This window comes from Triticum urartu, chromosome 3A (genome assembly GCF_056163025.1).
Source record: "Triticum urartu cultivar PI428250 chromosome 3A, HENAU_Tu73, whole genome shotgun sequence".
Lineage (NCBI taxonomy): Eukaryota > Viridiplantae > Streptophyta > Magnoliopsida > Poales > Poaceae > Triticum > Triticum urartu.
The window spans coordinates 553,215,095-553,231,269 of NC_141875.1; the positions used below are offsets into that span (position 1 = coordinate 553,215,095).

Here is a 16,175-nt window from a genome sequence, read left to right on the forward strand (position 1 = left end):
CGTCCAATCACGGTCATCAACATGATTTTTCGGATTCTGGCTAAAGGGTACAACAATAGGGTGACCCTCCTTGCTGACCAGATTACCCACCCCAACCAGTCTGCCTTCATTCAAGGGCGATACATTCTGGATGGGGTGCTAGTCCTTCACGAAGTCCTCCATGAGGTGCGCGCTAAACACCTTAAGGCGGTCTTCTTGAAGATTGATTTCCATAAGGCCTATGACACGGTCTGTTGGCCCTTCCTTCGGGAAGTATTGCTCCGTAAGGGCTTCGACGACCGGTGGATTTCCAGGGTAATGCAGATGGTCTCTTGCGGTCATACTGCCGTGAACATCAATGGGGAGATCGGGCCCTACTTCCCCACCTCCTGTGGGGTAAGGCAAGGTGATCCCTTCTTCCCCTTCTTGTTCAATATGGTGGTGGACGCGCTTGCCGCCATTCTAGATAAGGCTAAGGCTGCTGGCCACATTCAGGGAATCACTCCCCACCTGGCTGGCGGCTCCGGGATCTGCCTCCTCCAGTATGCCGACGACACCATTATCATGGTCAAAGGCTCGGAGTCAGATGTCGCCAACCTTAAGTTCCTCCTCCTCTGCTTCCAACAAATGTCTGGCCTTAAGATAAACTTCGACAAGAGTGATGTGATGGTGATGGGCTACTCTCCGGCCGAGTCGCTTGCCATTGCCAACCGGCTCAACTGCCGCCTCGGCGCCTTTCCCGCAACATACCTGGGAATGCCCATTAGCGACTCTCGGCTTACCGTCGCGGACTTGCGCCTGACGGTAACCAAACTCCAAACGCGCATCAAACCCTGGCAGGGTAGATGGCTGTCAAAGGCGGCTCGGACCATTCTCATTAACTCATCCCTCTCCAGCCTCCTCCTGTTCCTCATGAGCTTCTACAGCCTCCACGAGACTCTCACCATGAGATTGCCAAAATTCAGTCCCGCTTCTACTGGGCCGGCGATCATAATAAACAGAAATACCACATGGTGAGCTGGCCTGACATCTGTAAGCCTAGGGATCAAGGAGGCCTCGAGATCATGTGCTCCAAGCGCATGAATATCGCCCTCCTTTCCCGTTGGCTCTGGCGGATTTCGCAGGGCCAGGGGGTCTCTGGCTTGACATCATTCGGAACAAATATTTGCGAGGCCAACCCCTCGTGTTTTTTCAGAGATCTGGTGGCTCTCAGTTCTGGCAGTCGGTCGTCCAGCTGCTCCCGGTCCTTCGCATCGGGACATCCATCTCGGTGGGCTCCGGATCGGCGACTCTGTTCTGGTTTGACAGATGGGCTGGAGATTCCCCCTTCGCTACGCGCTTCCCCGACCTCTTCTCCATCGCGGTAGAACCCCTGATCTCGGTTGAGAGGGCCCTTATTGACCTAGGGCGCCTTGCTTTTCGGAGGCCCTTTGGCCCTCCGGAATCCTCCGCCTAGCGTGCGTTGCTGGACTACGTTGCTCTTCATGAACCGGTGGTTGATAGTGACCTTGACCGGGTGAGATGGCGCCTCGAACCTTCGGGGCAATTCTCCACCAGGTCTCTATACCAGGCCATCGCTCCCTCCTCCGCCCCTCCCCCCTTGTGACGGTGTGGTCCATCCGCCTGCCCCTGAAAATCCGGATCTTCATGTGGCAGTGGATTCGCGGTCGACTCCCGTCTGGCATTGAGGTCCGCAAGCGCAATGGCCCGGGATCCAGCCTCTGCCCTCTTTGCGGCGTTCCCGAGGACTCGAATCACATATTCTTCTCCTGCGTCTCCGCGTGATTCGTTTGGAGTTGTTTCCATGACGTGGTGGGCGGAAATTGGTGTCACACCAACTTCCCCGACTTATTTGACGAGCTCCAGTCCTCCCCCTTGTCTTCTCGCCACATTAGGTGGCTTGAGATCGGTGTCCTCGCTTGGACCCTATGGACAATCCGCAATAAGCTTGTGATCCAGCGCGTTCCTCTTTGATGAGCTACTGACGCTATCTTCAAACTGTCTGGTTTCTTGCAGCTTTGGCGGCCGCTTAGCCACCCCCAGGACCGCGACGCCATCTCAGCCTTCATCGCCGACCTTCGCTCGATGGCTGTCCGCCTGTCGCCGCCGCCCCCGCCGCCACCGCCGGATCCCGACTAGTCGGTTGTTGGGCCCCTGGGCCCCTGCCCCCCCCCCCCCCGCCCCTTTCTTTTTGTTTTTTGTCTCTTTCTTTTTTGGGCTTGTTGAGTTGTGCCCTCAGCAGAACCTTCCTCTTGTTTGTGAGACTTGGGTGCGTGTGAACTTGTCCTTGTATGTGTGCTCTGTGGTGGTTTGCTTTATTTATAAAGCGGGGCGAAAGCCTTTTTCGGTAATACCATGTAGAAGTGCACGTGCTATAGCCAATGCAACCAAAAAACCGATCTGATGAAAAAGACTAGGAAGCACATTATACATCAACACACGGTGTTCTCGCCAGTCTCGTCCAGGACTTCCATGGAGATGTGGATGCCTTCGAGCACCAGGTCTGGTTTGTACCTGAATCGGGAGTGGAGGACGACCGAGACATGAAGGCCGTCCGCTAGGCCCTCGTAACTCCGTCGGCTTCACTGTGACCTCCCACAAGATATCACCGAAGGAGAATATGCGGACAGTCTCCGGGCGAGGCAGAGGCACCCGCACCAGGTTGGAGTAGCCGGAGATGCTCACGTGCAGTGGCATCTCGTCCGCCAGCGACGAGTGGCTGGCGGTGGCGCCCATTGACCGGGAGATCGACGACGAGAGATCCAACCAGCTCTCCGATTAGAAAAACAACTGCCGTGAATGAAGATGGCTCCAACGGCTCCTGTACGGGCTGGCGACTCGGGTGGCGATGGGGCGGGCGATGCACTGCGCCCCAGTGTGTCAGGTGAGTCGGCGGGCTGGTCGGAGGTGAGGCCGTCGGGGCGGCCGGTGCGCGTGGCCCCGGCGGCGGCGCTGGGCGTGGTGACGTCCCCGCGTTGGGAAGGGAGTCGGTTCTGGGCGCTGTCTGAGGTAAGTGACGAGGAGGTCTCGGAGGCGGAGGAGGACACGGGCAGTGGCGTTGCCGCCGGTCGGCTTGGTGCAGGGCCCAGGCCGTCGGTAGGTGCGTTCGTAGCCATGGCGGAGGAGCTCGGGGGCTCTCTCAAAGCTGGATGGCGCGATGCTTTTGCGCCAGGCGGTCGGGGCGCCCGCAGACCAGGGGTGTAGGGTCGGGCGCCGCCGTTGCGTGCGGTGGAGGCGCCGCACGGACGCTCGGTGCGGAGGGATGACGAGGTCGTGCCTGCTACGGTGGCGATGGCTGCTACCTTGCCGGCCGCGGGGCCGGTCCCGGAGGCAGATCCACCGCGTGGGACCGTGCTGGTCGCGGTGCCGAGTGCGGCGGCGGCGGCAGAGCCGCTCGAGACCTGGCCTAGGGTTGGCGAGGTTGGTGAGGCTGGACCAGTGGGCCGGTCCTTGGTTACGGGCCGGTCGGGCCCATCCGTGCCGAGTGCAGCCTAGGGGGGCGGGGCAGTTGTGGAAGTGTCACGGGTGGTCGAGGGTTGCCCACTGCGGCCCAGGCCCGCTCCCGCTATGGCGCGGCCTGCCCTTAAGTGGCTATGGATCCGCTGGGGCGCCTCTGACTGTGCACTAGGGTTTCCAGCCACTCCCGCAGAGGTGCGGCGCTTCGGTCGTGCCACTCGCTCTCTCTCCCCACTCCCCCATCCTCCACCCCTGGACCGCTCCTTTGCGGAGGTCGTCGCCATGGGATCCAAGGCAGATCGGCGGGCGGACAAGCGGGCGGAGCCAGATCCGGAGGCGGAACGGCGACGCGAGCGAGATCTGCGCGAGCAAGCTAAGGCGCGGGCGGCGGAGCGCGCCGGCGAGGAGGGCGGCTGGGGGCCTCCCCCTGCCTGGTGGCTCAAGGAACAGGAGCGCAAGAAGAGAAGGAAGGAGGAATACAAGAAGAAGGGGCTGGAGCTTAAGCGCAAGGAAGCGCTCCATCCCCACTGCGGTGACCGGGCGGGCGACCCTTTCAACAAGCCGAAGATGAAGAAGCACAAGCCCGCGATGAAGGCGGCTTCCAAGCTCTCCTCTTCCAAAGGCACGGCGGCAGAGCCAATCCCCGTCGAGGAGTCGGCGGGGCCGGAGTGCTTTCGCTGCGGGCGCACAGGCCACTACCAGAATGAGTGCGCCTTCCAGCAGTTGTGCGTGCTCTGCAGCATGGAGGGCCATGCGTCGGCGTACTGCCCCACGCGTGGCAAGCAGCTGGTGCTCCAGACCATGGGTCACGCCTTCGCAGGAGGCGGCTTCTTCTGCTTGCAGTACCCAGAGGAGGCGGACGCGGGGGCGTCGGAGCTGCTGGGGGTCAACGCGGCGCTGGTGTCGGCCGCGCCTGGCGTCCTGTCGAAGGAAGTCCTGGAGGCAGAGCTCCCCCACCTCTTCAAGGGGGAGTGGGATTGGCAGGTGGCTCCGTTCGACGTGGACTGTTTCTCGGTGGCTTTCCCAAATCCGGCTTTGCTGAGGATGGCGACGCGCAGCGGCAAGTTGTTCCTGTTGGAGAACGTTGCAGAAAACAAAAAATTTCCTACGGTTTCACCAAGATCCATCTATGAGTTCATCTAGCAACGAGTGATCGGATTGCATCTACATACCTTTGTAGATCACGCGCGGAAGCGTTCAAAGAACGGGGATGAGGAAGTCGTACTCGACGTGATCCAAATCACCGGAGATCCTAGCGCCGAACGGACGACACCTCCGCGTTCAACACACGTACGGTCAACGTGATGTCTCCTCCTTCTTGATCCAGCAAGGGGAAGGAGAGGTTGATGAAGATCCAGCAGCATGACGGCGTGGTGGTGGATGCAGGGGTCACCGCAGCAGGGCTTCGCCGTTCTACTGCGAGAGGGAGAGGTGTAGCAGAGGAGAGGGAGGCGCCAAGACTCAAAGGTGCGGCTGCCCCCTCCCCCCCCCTTTATATAGGCCCCCTAGGGGGTGCGCCGGTCCTAGGAGATGGGATCTCCTAGGGGGGCGGCGGCCAAGGGGTGGAGTGCCCCCCAAGCCAGGTGGGGCGCCCCCCCACCCTAGGGTTCCCAACCCTAGGCGCATGGGGTGGGCCAAGGGGGGCGCACCAGCCCACTATGGGCTGGTTCCCCTCCCCACTTAGCCCATGGGGCCCTCCGGGATGGGTGGCCCCACCAGGTGGACCCCCGGGACCCTTCCGGTGGTCCCGGTACAATACCGGTGACCCTCGAAACTCTCCCGATGGCCGAAACTGCACTTCCTATATATAATTCTTCACCTCCGGACCATTCCGGAACTCCTCGTGACGTCCGGGATCTCATCCGGGACTCCGAACAACTTTCGGGTTACTGCATATTATATCTCTACAACCCTAGCGTCACCGAACCTTAAGTGTGTAGACCCTACGGGTTCGGGAGACATGTAGACATGACCGAGATGGCTCTCCGGTCAATAACCAACAGCGGGATCTGTATACCCATGTTGGATCCCACGTGCTCCTCGATGATCTCATCGGATGAACCACGATGTCGAGGATTCAAGCAACCCCGTATACAATTCCCTTTGTCAATCAGTACGTTACTTGCCCGAGATTCGATCGTCGGTATCCCAATACCTCATTCAATCTCGTTACCGGCAAGTCACTTTACTCGTACCGTAATTCATGATCCCGTGACCAGACACTTGGTCACTTTGAGCTCATTATGATGATGCATTACCGAGTGGGCCCAGAGATACCTCTCCGTTATACGGAGTGACAAATCCCAGTCTTGATCCGTGTCAACCCAACAGACACTTTCGGAGATACCCGTAGTATACCTTTATAGTCACCCAGTTACGTTGTGACGTTTGGTACACCCAAAGCACTCCTACGGCATCCGGGAGTTACACGATCTCATGGTCTAAGGAAAAGATACTTGACATTGGAAAAACTCTAGCAAACGAACTATACGATCTTGTGCTAAGTTTAGGATTGGGTCTTGTCCATCACATCATTCTCCTAATGATGTGATCTCGTTATCAATGACATCCAATGTCCATAGTCAGGAAACCATGACTATCTATTGATCAACGAGCTAGTCAACTAGAGGCTTACTAGGGACATGTTGGTGTCTATGTATTCACACATGTATTACGATTTCCGGATAACACAATTATAGCATGAATAAAAGACAATTATCATGAACAAGGAAATATAATAATGATCCTTTTATTATTGCCTCTAGGGCATATTTCCAACAGTCTCCCACTTGCACTAGAGTCAATAATCTAGTTACATTGTGATGAATCGAACACCCATGGAATTCTGGTGTTGATCGTGTTTTGCTCTAGGGAGAGGTTTAGTCAACGGATCTGCTACATTCAGGTCCGTATGTACTTTACAAATATCTATGTCTCCATCTTGAACATTTTCACGAATCGAGTTGAAGCGACGCTTGATGTGCCTGGTCTTCTTGTGAAACCTGGGCTCCTTGGCAAGTGCAATAGCTCCAGTGTTGTCACAGAAGAGTTTGATCGGCCCCGACGCATTGGGTATGACTCCTAGGTCAGTGATGAACTCCTTCACCCAAATTGCTTCATGCGCTGCCTCCGAGGCTGCCATGTACTCCGCTTCACATGTAGATCCCGCCACGACGCTCTGCTTGCAACTGCACCAGCTTACTGCCCCACCATTCAAAATATACACGTCTCCGGTTTGTGACTTAGAGTCATCCAAATCTGTGTCGAAGCTAGCGTCGATGTAACCCTTTACGACGAGCTCTTCGTCACCTCCATAAACGAGAAACATTTCCTTAGTCCTTTTCAGGTACTTCAGGATATTCTTGACCGCTGTCCAGTGTTCCTTGCTGGGATTACTTTGGTACCTACCTACCAAACTTACGGCAAGGTTTACATCAGGTCTGGTACACAGCATGGCATACATAATAGAACCTATGGCTGAGGCATAGGGGATGACACTCATCTCTTCTATATCTTCTGCCATGGTCGGACATTGAGCTGAGCTCAATTTCACACCTTGCAACACAGGCAAGAACCCCTTCTTAGACTGATCCATATTGAACTTCTTCAATATCTTATCAAGGTATGTGCTTTGTGAAAGACCTATGAGGCGTCTTGATCTATCTCTATAGATCTTGATGCCTAATATATAAGCAGCTTCTCCCAGGTCCTTCATAGAAAAACTCTTATTCAAGTAGGCCTTAATGCTGTCCAAAAGCTCTATATCATTTCCCATCAAAAGTATGTCATCTACATATAATATGAGAAATGCTACAGAGCTCCCACTCACTTTATTGTAAATGCAGGCTTCTCCATAAGTCTGCATAAACCCAAACGCTTTGATCATCTCATCAAAGCGAATGTTCCAACTCCGAGATGCTTGCACCAGCCCATAAATCGAGCGTTGGAGTTTGCACACCTTGTCAGCATTCTTAGGATCGACAAAACCTTCCGGCTGCATCATATACAATTCTTCCTTAAGGAAACCATTAAGGAATGCCGTTTTGACGTCCATTTGCCATATCTCATAATCATAGAATGCGGCAATCGCTAACATGATTCAGACGGACTTCAGCTTCGCTACCGGTGAGAAAGTCTCATCGTATTCAACCACTTGAACTTGTTGATAACCCTTAGCGACAAGCCGAGCTTTATAGATGGTCACATTACCATCCGCGTCTGTCTTCTTCTTAAAGATCCATTTATTTTCTATGGCTCGCCGCTCAACGGGCAAGTCAGTCAAAGTCCATACTTCGTTTTCATACATGGATCCTATCTCGGATTTCATGGCTTCCAGCCATTTGTCGGAATCCGGGCCCGCCATTGCTTCTTCATAGTTCGAAGGTTCACCATTGTCTAACAACATGATTTCCAAGAGAGGGTTGCCATACCACTCTGGTGCGGAACGTGTCCTTGTGGACCTACGAAGTTCAGTAGCAACTTGATCTGAAGTTTCATGATCATCATCATTAACTTCCTCTCTAGTCGGTGCAGGCACCTCAGGAACATTTTCTTGAGTTGCACCATTTTCCGGTTCAAGAGGTAATACTTCATCAAGTTCTACTTTCCTCCCACTTACTTCTTTCGAGAGAAACTCCTTCTCTAGAAAGGATCCATTCTTGGCAACAAAGATCTTGCCTTCGGATCTGAGGTAGAAGGTATACCCAATAGTTTCTTTAGGGTATCCTATGAAGACGCATTTTTCCGACTTGGGTTCGAGCTTTTCAGGTTGAAGTTTCTTGACATAAGCATCGCATCCCCAAACTTTTAGAAACGACAGCTTAGGTTTCTTCCCAAACCATAACTCATACGGTGTCGTCTCAACGGATTTTGATGGAGCCCTATTTAAAGTGAATGCGGCAGTCTCTAAAGCATAGCCCCAAAAAGATAGCGGTAAATCGGTAAGAGACATCATAGATCGCACCATATCTAATAGAGTGCGATTACGACGTTCGGACACACCATTACGCTGAGGTGTTCCAGGCGGCGTGAGTTGTGAAACTATTCCACATTTTCTTAAGTGTGTGCCAAATTCATGACTCAAGTATTCTCCTCCACGATCTGATCGCAGGAACTTGATTTTCCTGTCACGTTGATTCTCAACCTCACTCTGAAATTCCTTGAACCTTTCGAAGGTCTCAGACTTGTGTTTCATTAAGTAGACATACCCATATCTACTGAAGTCATCAGTGAGGATGAGAACATAACGATAACCACCGCGAGCCTCAACACTCATTGGACCGCACACATCAGTATGTATGATTTCCAATAAGTTGGTTGCTCGCTCCATTGTTCCTGAGAACGGAGTCTTGGTCATTTTACCCATGAGGCATGGTTCGCATGTGTCAAATGATTCGTAATCAAGAGACTCTAAAAGTCCATCTGCATGGAGCTTCTTCATGCGTTTGACACCTATGTGACCAAGGCGGCAGTGCCACAAGTATGTGGGACTATCATTATCAACCTTACATCTTTTGGTACTCACACTATGAATATGTGTAGCATTACGCTCGAGATTCATTAAGAATAAACCATTCACCATCGGAGCATGACCATAAAACATATCTCTCATATAAATAGAACAACCATTATTCTCGGATTTAAATGAGTAGCCATCTCGTATTAAACGAGATCCTGATACAATGTTCATGCTCAAACTTGGCACTAAATAACAATTATTGAGGTTCAAAACTAATCCCGTAGGTAAATGTAGAGGTAGCGTGCCGACGGCGATCACATCGACCTTGGAACCATTCCCGACGCGCATCGTCACCTCGTCCTTCGCTAGTCTCCGCTTATTCCGCAGCTCCTGCTTTGAGTTACAGATGTGAGCAACTACACCAGTATCAAATACCCAGGAGCTACTACGAGTACTGGTAAGGTACACATCAATTACATGTATATCACATATACCTTTCGTTTTGCCGGCCTTCTTGTCCGCTAAGTACTTGGGGCAGTTCCGCTTCCAGTGACCACTTTCCTTGCAATAAAAGCACTCAGTCTCGGGCTTGGGTCCATTCTTTGGCTTCTTCCCGGCAGCTTTCTTGCCGGGCGCGGCAACTCCCTTGCCGTCCTTCTTGAAGTTTTTCTTACCCTTGCCTTTCTTGAACTTGGTGGTTTTATTCACCATCAACACTTGATGTTCCTTTTTGACTTCTACCTCTGCAGATTTCAGCATTGCAAATACTTCAGGAATGGTCTTTTCCATCCCCTGCATATTGAAGTTCATCACAAAGCTCTTGTAGCTCGGTGGAAGCGACTGAAGGATTCTGTCAATGACCACGTCATCCGGGAGATTAACTCCCAGCTAAGTCAAGCGGTTATGTAACCCTGACATAGTGAGTATGTGCTCACTGACAGAACTATTTTCCTCCATCTTACAGCTGAAGAACTTGTCGGAGACTTCATATCTCTCGACCCGGGCATGAGCTTGAAAAACCATTTTCAGCTCTTCGAACATCCCATATGCTCCGTGTCTCTCAAAACGCTTTTGGAGCCCCGGTTCTAAGCTGTAAAGCATGCCGCACTGAACGAGGGAGTAATCATCGGTACGTGTCTGCCAAGCATTCATAACGTCTTGTTCTGCAGGGAGAACAGGTGCTTCACCTAGCGGTGCTTGTAGGACATAATCTTTCTTGGCAGCTATGAGGATGATCCTCAGGTTCTGGACCCAGTCTGTATAGTTGCTGCCATCGTCTTTCAGCTTGGTTTTCTCTAGGAACGCGTTGAAGTTGAGGACAACGTTGGCCATTTGATCTACAATACATGTTGTAAAGATTTTAGACTAAGTTCATGATAATTAAGTTCATCTAAATCAAATTATTCAATGAACTCCCACTCAGATAGACATCCCGCCAGTCATCTAAGTATAACATGATCCGAGTTAACTAGGTCGTGTCCGATCATCACGTGAGACGGACTAGCCAACATCGGTGAACATCTTCATGTTGATCATATCTTCTATACGACTCATGCTCGACCTTTCGGTCTTCTGCGTTCCGAGGCCATGTCTGTACATGCTAGGCTCGTCAAGTCAACCTAAGTGTTTGCATGTGTAACTCTGTCTTACACCCGTTGTATGTGAACGTTGGAATCTATCACACCCGATCATCACGTGGTGCTTCGAAACAACGAACTGTCGCAACGGTGCACGGTTAGGGGGAACACTTTCTTGAAATTATTATGAGGGATCATCTTATTTACTACCGTCGTTCTAAGTAAACAAGATGCAAAAACATGATAAACATCACATGCAATCAAATAATAATAGTGACATGATATGGCCAATATCACATAGCTCCTTTGATATCCATCTTGGGACTCCATGATCATCTTGTCACCGGCATGACACCATGATCTCCATCATCGTGTCTCCATGAAGTTGCTCGCCAACTATTACTTCTACTACTATGGCTAACACGTTTAGCAATAAAGTAAAGTAATTTACATGGCGTTTCTCAATGACACGCAGGTCATACAAAAAAAATAAAGACAACTCCTATGGCTCCTGCCGGTTGTCATACTCATCGACATGCAAGTCGTGATTCCTATTACAATAGCATGAACATCTCATACATCACATATATATCATTCATCATTCATCACAACTTTGGCCATATCACATCACAAAACACTTGCTGCAAAAACAAGTTAGACGTCCTCTAATTGTTGTTGCAAGTTTTACGTGGCTGCAATAGGGTTCTAGCAAGAACGTTTTCTTACCTACGTGAAAGCCACAACGTGATTTGTCAACTTCTATTTACCCTTCATAAGGACCCTTTTCATCGAATCCGCTCCAACTAAAGTGGGAGAGACAGACACCCGCCAGCCACCTTATGCAACTAGTGCATGTTAGTCGGTGGAACCGGTCTCACGTAAGCGTACGTGTAAGGTTGGTCCGGGCCGCTTCATCCCACGATACTGCTAAAGCAAAATAAGACTAGTAGCGGCAAGAAAGTTGACAACATCTACGCCCACAACAAATTGTGTTCTACTCGTGCAAAGAGAACTACGCATAGACCTAGCTCATGATGCCACTGTTGGAGAACGTTGCAGAAAACAAAAAATTTCCTACGGTTTCACCGAGATCCATCTATGAGTTCATCTAGCAACGAGTGATCGGATTGCATCTACATACCTTTGTAGATCACGCGTGGAAGCGTTCAAAGAACGGGGATGAGGAAGTCGTACTCAACGTGATCCAAATCACCGAAGATCCTAGCGCCGAACGGACGGCACCTCCGCGCTCAACACACGTACGGTCAACGTGACGTCTCCTCCTTCTTGATCCAGCAAGGGGAAGGAGAGGTTGATGAAGATCCAGCAGCACGACGGCGTGGTGGTGGATGCAGGGGTCACCGCAGCAGGGCTTCGCCGTTCTACTGCGAGAGGGAGAGGTGTAGCAGAGGAGAGGGAGGCGCCAAGACTCAAAGGTGCGGCTGCCCCCTCCCCCCCCCCTTATATAGGCCCCCTAGGGGGTGCGCCGGCCCTAGGAGATGGGATCTCCTAGGGGGGCGGCGGCCAAGGGGTGGAGTGCCCCCCAAGCCAGGTGGGGCGCCCCCCCACCCTAGGGTTCCCAACCCTAGGCGCATGGGGTGGGCCAAGGGGGGCGCCCTCCCACCCTAGGGTTCCCAACCCTAGGCGCATGGGGTGGGCCAAGGGGGACGCACCAGCCCACTATGGGCTGGTTCCCCTTCCCACTTAGCCCATGGGGCCCTCCGGGATGGGTGGCCCCACCCGGTGGACCCCCGGGACCCTTCCGGTGGTCCCGGTACAATACCGGTGACCCCCGAAACTCTCCCGATGGCTGAAACTGCACTTCCTATATATAATTATTCACCTCCGGACCATTCCGGAACTCCTCGTGACATCCGGGATCTCATCCGAGACTCCGAACAACTTTCGGGTTACTGCATATTATATCTCTACAACCCTAGCGTCACCGAACCTTAAGTGTGTAGACCCTACGGGTTCGGGAGACATGTAGACATGAACGAGATGGCTCTCCGTTCAATAACCAACAGCGGGATCTGGATACCCATGTTGGCTCCCACATGCTCCTCGATGATCTCATCGGATGAACCACGATGTCGAGGATTCAAGCAACCCCGTATACAATTCCCTTTGTCAATCGGTACGTTACTTGCCCGAGATTCGATCGTCGGTATCCCAATACCTCGTTCAATCTTGTTACCGGCAAGTCACTTTACTCGTACCGTAATGCATGATCCCGTGACCAGACACTTGGTCACTTTGAGCTCATTATGATGATGCATTACCGAGTGGGCCCAGAGATACCTCTCCGTTATACGGAGTGACAAATCCCAGTCTTGATCCGTGTCAACCCAACAGACACTTTCGGAGATACCCGTAGTATACCTTTATAGTCACCCAGTTATGTTGTGACGTTTGGTACACCCAAAGCACTCCTACGGCATCCGGGAGTTACACGATCTCATGGTCTAAGGAAAAGATACTTGACATTGGAAAAACTCTAGCAAACGAACTATACGATCTTGTGCTAAGTTTAGGATTGGGTCTTGTCCATCACATCATTCTCCTAATGATGTGATCTCGTTATCAATGACATCCAATGTCCATAGTCAGGAAACCATGACTATCTATTGATCAACGAGCTAGTCAACTAGAGGCTTACTAGGGACATGTTGGTGTCTATGTATTCACACATGTATTACGATTTCCGGATAACACAATTATAGCATGAATAAAAGACAATCATCATGAACAAGGAAATATAATAATAATCCTTTTATTATTGCCTCTAGGGCATATTTCCAACAGTTCCTCCCCACCAACAACATCACGGCGAACATTCGCGACGCGGTCCTCACCGAGCCCAAGGCGCAGTCAATGCCGGAAGTGTGGGTGAAGATGTGGGTCATCCCCCCGAAGCAGCGGCGCGCGGAGCGTTTGATGGCAGCCATGACCATGATCGGGCGGCCCCTTGTGGTGGATGAGCTGTCCTTGATTCGGTCCGCTCCGGTGCGCATGCGCTTCGCGTGTCGTGTGCCGGCCAAGCTCCGGGGCTCCGTGCAGATCTGGTTCAATGGAGAAGGTTACAACGTCAAGCTCGAGCCGGAGTTAGAGTCTCGTCCGGCGGCCCCCGCCCTCCCACCTCCTCCGCCCCCGTCCAATGGCCGCGGGCCCGATGAGCAAGACAAGGACAAGCAAAAGGACAAGGCTCCAGAGCAAGAGGCGAGCATGGAGGAGGACGAATCCATCGACACGGCAGCGTGGGACAAGCTAGGGATCTCCGCGCCGGGCCCTGTTGCTCAGGTGGAAGGGGCAACGATGACGCAAGCGGCTGAGGAGGGGGGATCGGTGGGGATGACGATCTCGATCCCCAACCAATATGGCTCCAACCTGGGGTTGGTCTCCTCCCCTCCCATGGCGGCTGCGGGTGCGGATGGTGGTCTGTTCCCACACGGCCGCTCCCCTTCTTCCTCGCGCCCCCGCTCCGCTGGGTCTCCTACCTCTGGTGGCCGCGGCTCTACACTTAGCGGCTCGGTGAAGCTCATGAAGAAGACGGCGGTGCGCAAGGTCAGCGCGGAGGCGGTGCGCGCGATGGAGCCGCTGGGGGCGTCTGTCACTCCGAGGCAGTCGGTCATGGCGCTGGTGGCCCCGACAGCGCCTCCAGTGGACCAGCTGCTGCAGGGACGGTGCTGATTTCGAAGGCCAAGCGCACCAAGACGGTGCCAGCGGCGCCGGTGCGCACCAGCTCGCGTTCGAAGGGGGCCAAGGGCAATATGCCGTCCTTGCAGAGGGCGCAACTCCTCCAAGCCTAGAAGAACATGGAGATCTCAGGTAACCCACCCCCCCGGTTTACAGTTCTAGATGATTTCTCAGACGATCATTTGCATGAGGTGTTAGATGCGAGCGGTGTGGATCCCTCCTGTGTAGGAGGGGCTAGCGAGTTGATTTCACTGGTGCGTGCTAAGGAGTTAGCGCAGGCCGCGATCGCGGCTGCCGTTGCAGAGCGTGCTGAGCAGAGACCCCGGGTACCCGAGGGAGGGGACGCCGTGGTGATCTTTGTGCCCGAAGAGGGGGGACAGGCAACAGGGGTTGCTCCCTCTCCCACGACTTGCAAGGGCAAGACGAGGCGAGTGGCTAAAGCGGTCACCTCCAGGGGTGTCCGGCTCCGGAATCGCGTGATCTAGATGCGAGCTTTGTTCTGGAATATCCGTGGCTTCGGTCACGTGGGGCGGCGTACCCAACTTAAAGAGTACATGCGCAAAGAGGACATAGATATCGTAGGGCTTCAAGAGACGATTAAGGCAGATTTTCGTTTTCATGAACTGCTTGCGATCGACCCCTTGGAGCGCTTCGAGTGGCAGCACGCCCCTGCTGTAGGGCACTCAGGTGGCATGCTGCTGGGCTTGAGCCGAGCCCTGTACGAGGTTATTGACTGGGACGTAGGCTCATTTTATATCGTGGCTCATTTCCGTATTCGTGCCTCGCTTCGCGAGTTAGCAATCATACAAGTCTACGGACCGGCCGATCACTCTCGTTCGGCAGAGTTCTTGGCGGAACTCCAGGCCAAAGTCACCACGATGTCCGCGGCCACGCTCCCTGTTCTGGTGGGTGGAGATTTCAACCTTATCCGATCGGGAGCCGACAAGAACAACAACAATATAAACTAGCCTAGGGTGACTATGTTTAACTCCGCCATTGCTGCCATGGCCCTAAGGGAGGTGACCAGGTCAGGCGCGAGGTTCACTTGGACTAATAAACAACTCGATCCGGTGCGCTCAGTGCTGGATAGGGTGTTCATGTCGCGGCAATGGGAAATGGGCTTCCCTCTCTGTACATTGGTCGCGGAGACACGCATAGGCTCTGACCATGTACCGCTCGTCTATTCCTCGGGGGAGGACAGGGTGCGACGCAGCCCACGCTTCTTCTTTGAAACAGCCTGGTTCGAAGTGCCAGGCTTCGAGGAGATTTTCAGGGCGAAATGGCGGGCATGCGTTGATTCGTTAGGACCCCAGAGAGGCCCGATGGAATTTTGGAATGCGGTGGGGGGCCGGCTCAGGGCTAGCCTCAAGGGATGGGGCGCAAACCTAGGGAGGTCTGACAAAGAGTGCCGCGCCGAGATCCTTGCGGAAATCACAAGGATTGATGCACTGGCTGATGCTAGGGCCTTCTCAGAGCAGGAATGGGCCCATCGCTACGCCCTGGAGGGCCAGGTAGAAGCGTCCCTGCGCGCGGAAGAAGAATACTGGCGTAGACGAAGTGGTCTGAAGTGGGTTCTGAAGGGCGACGCCAATACTAAGTATTTCCAGGCTTATGCTAACGGGCGTCGTCGGAAATGTTCCATCTTAAGGTTGCAATCAGAGCAGGGGCTTCTGTTGCGACAGGAGAACATCTCCCGACACATTTACGAGTTCTACATCAATTTGATGGGCTCGTGCGAGGCCCAGGGGGCGGGGCTCCGCGAAGACGTTTGGGAGGATTCGCAACATGTGTTGGACTGTGAAAACGAAGCGCTAGGGCTTGCCTTTCTGCCAGAAGAGATCGACGCCGCTCTCCTCGGGATGAAAGTGGACACGGCGCTGGGACCAGACGGTTGGCCGATGGCGATGTTCAAGCGCTTCTGGCCTTTGCTTAGGGGCCCCATTTTCGAGATCTACAACGGTTTCATGAGGGGGTGGTTGACATCTCGCGCCTCAACTATGGCGTCTTAA

The 16,175-nt window shown here is 53.2% G+C and overlaps 1 protein-coding gene across 1 annotated transcript; it reads left to right on the forward strand.

The window, feature by feature from the left end:
- Positions 1 to 15,488: 15,488 nt before the first annotated feature.
- LOC147980496 (uncharacterized) lies at positions 15,489 to 16,175 on the forward strand. The gene has a single exon (XM_087515632.1). The coding sequence runs from the start codon at positions 15,489 to 15,491 to the stop codon at positions 16,173 to 16,175; it is 687 nt and encodes a 228-aa protein (XP_087371758.1).